Source organism: Lactuca sativa, chromosome 9 (assembly GCF_002870075.4).
Source record: "Lactuca sativa cultivar Salinas chromosome 9, Lsat_Salinas_v11, whole genome shotgun sequence".
Lineage (NCBI taxonomy): Eukaryota > Viridiplantae > Streptophyta > Magnoliopsida > Asterales > Asteraceae > Lactuca > Lactuca sativa.
In genome coordinates this window covers 154,588,824-154,590,699 of record NC_056631.2, presented here as the reverse complement: position 1 = coordinate 154,590,699, position 1,876 = coordinate 154,588,824, and the positions used below count along the sequence as shown (strand labels likewise).

At 36.8% G+C, this 1,876-nt stretch overlaps 1 protein-coding gene across 1 annotated transcript; it reads left to right on the top strand.

Annotated features, from left to right (window-relative positions):
* Window positions 1-280: 280 nt before the first annotated feature.
* Window positions 281-1,528, top strand: LOC111895768 (uncharacterized). The gene is made up of 2 exons (XM_023891833.1): window positions 281-1,286; window positions 1,332-1,528. Exons 1-2 carry the CDS (start codon window positions 281-283, stop codon window positions 1,526-1,528), a joined length of 1,203 nt encoding a protein of 400 aa, XP_023747601.1.
* The last annotated feature ends 348 nt before the right edge of the window (window positions 1,529-1,876 follow it).

Sequence of the window (1,876 nt, the reverse complement as noted above, 5' to 3'; positions counted from 1 at the left end):
TAGTAGATATAGTTTGAGAACATTACAGAACTTTTACAGAATGTAATACACGAAACGAGAAAATACATACAAACTATAATAGATAAAGTTTAGGATACAATAAACTGTTTTATTAACTCAATAGCTTTATGCAGTAATGAACATATAAACTATGGTAGATATAGTTTATGGTATACAATGCTATTTTCCGAATACAAGAGTAAAATACTAAATAATTATTTAATTATAATTATTTTTACTCTAGAAGTTATACATACCGTTTTAAGTACAAGAGAACGATATGATTGATCAAAAAGCCTCATTAAGAAACCATCAAGCATCAATTCAAAATCTAGAAGTCCAAGTTGGTCAACTCACTACTTTGATGAGCAACAAATTATCCTCACAATTTCCTGAAAAGAAAGCTCAACCTCATGTCATGGTGATTGATACTGAAGAAGAGGCCATCTCTGAATTCTTAGAAGCACTAAAGGAAGAGCCAAAGCCATCTGGACCAAAGCTAAAGAAGTCGAAGCTCGAAAACGAAATTATTGCCAACACACCAAACTCACGTCGTGAACCCATCATGCTCACGACGTGGTCTCGATTTGAACATAAAAATTCAGAATCTGTTCCGGCTTACCGACCGCCTTTGCTGTTTCTGTCTCGAGCACATATTAGTCCACTACAAAGGGAACATCTGGAGTTTATTCTGCAAATAAAGGTTATTCCTATTAATACCCATTTTTTCGATTCACTTTCAGAAATTCCAGAATACGCGAAGTTCTTACAAGATCTTGTAGACACTCGTCAGCAGTTGAAAAAAAATTCTAAGGTCATTCTTAGTGAACAAAGCTCAAGAGCTATGTTGGGGGAGATACCTAAGAAGATGGGAGATCCTGGACGCCTCACTCTTCCATGTAAGTTTGGTAACAATCTAAATGCTTATGCTTTAGCCGATTCCAGGGCTAGCATAAATTTGATGCCATATTCATTCTATCAAAACTTGAATATTCAAAAAATGAAGGCTACAAAGATGACCATCCACATGGCCAATCGTTCAGTGACGGACCCAAGGGGAATCATAGAACACATCCTTGTTAAAATTGGGAAATTTGTTTTCCCATTTGATGTCGTGATTATGGATACGACGAAGGATGTAAATGTCCTAATTATTCTCGGTCGCCCCTTGCTAAATACTGCTAGCGCTTTAGTTGATGTTCATGAATCAAAGCTTACATTGAGGGTTGGTGATGATAAGGAAGATTTTGGAATACAAGATGGATTTCACGGAAATGATGTTAAAGGTGAGGTGTTTAATATTGATGAATAAAATGAACTTCAAAAATTAGAGAAGCTTATGGAGGAAGAAATCAAGGCAATTCATCAAATCAAACGCACTAAACCAAGATCATCCACTCCGTTTTTTGTTGAAGTCATTACCTACACAAAACCAACAACTTTGATAAGTGAGGAAAGCGATGATTTGTCGAGTGATGAAGACGAGGCTACTTCCAAGGAGACGGTTCCAGTGGCGAAAGAAGAGTAGGTTCCTATAGAGCTAAAGAAGAAGGAAGAAAAATTGGAAACAAAAGGGACCAAAAGAAAGCTTGAATTAGATGAGGGAAAAGCTAAAAAAGAAAACTCAAAGAAGGCGTAAATTAGACAAGTTTAAATGTACAAGAGGCGATGGAAGGAGCAGAAGATCCAGCTGGTGATGGACTCCTCTGACAGCTCAACGTAGGAGGCACGGAGTCCAGCTCACGACTCCATAAAGAAGAAGCGCTTCTCGGGAGGCAACCCGAGTTTGGTTTGGATTTTTCTTTTCTTTTTAGTTTTTTCATTTTTAGTTTAGGAAAGTGATTAATTTGTAATCCAAAAACGCAAAAAAGGAAAA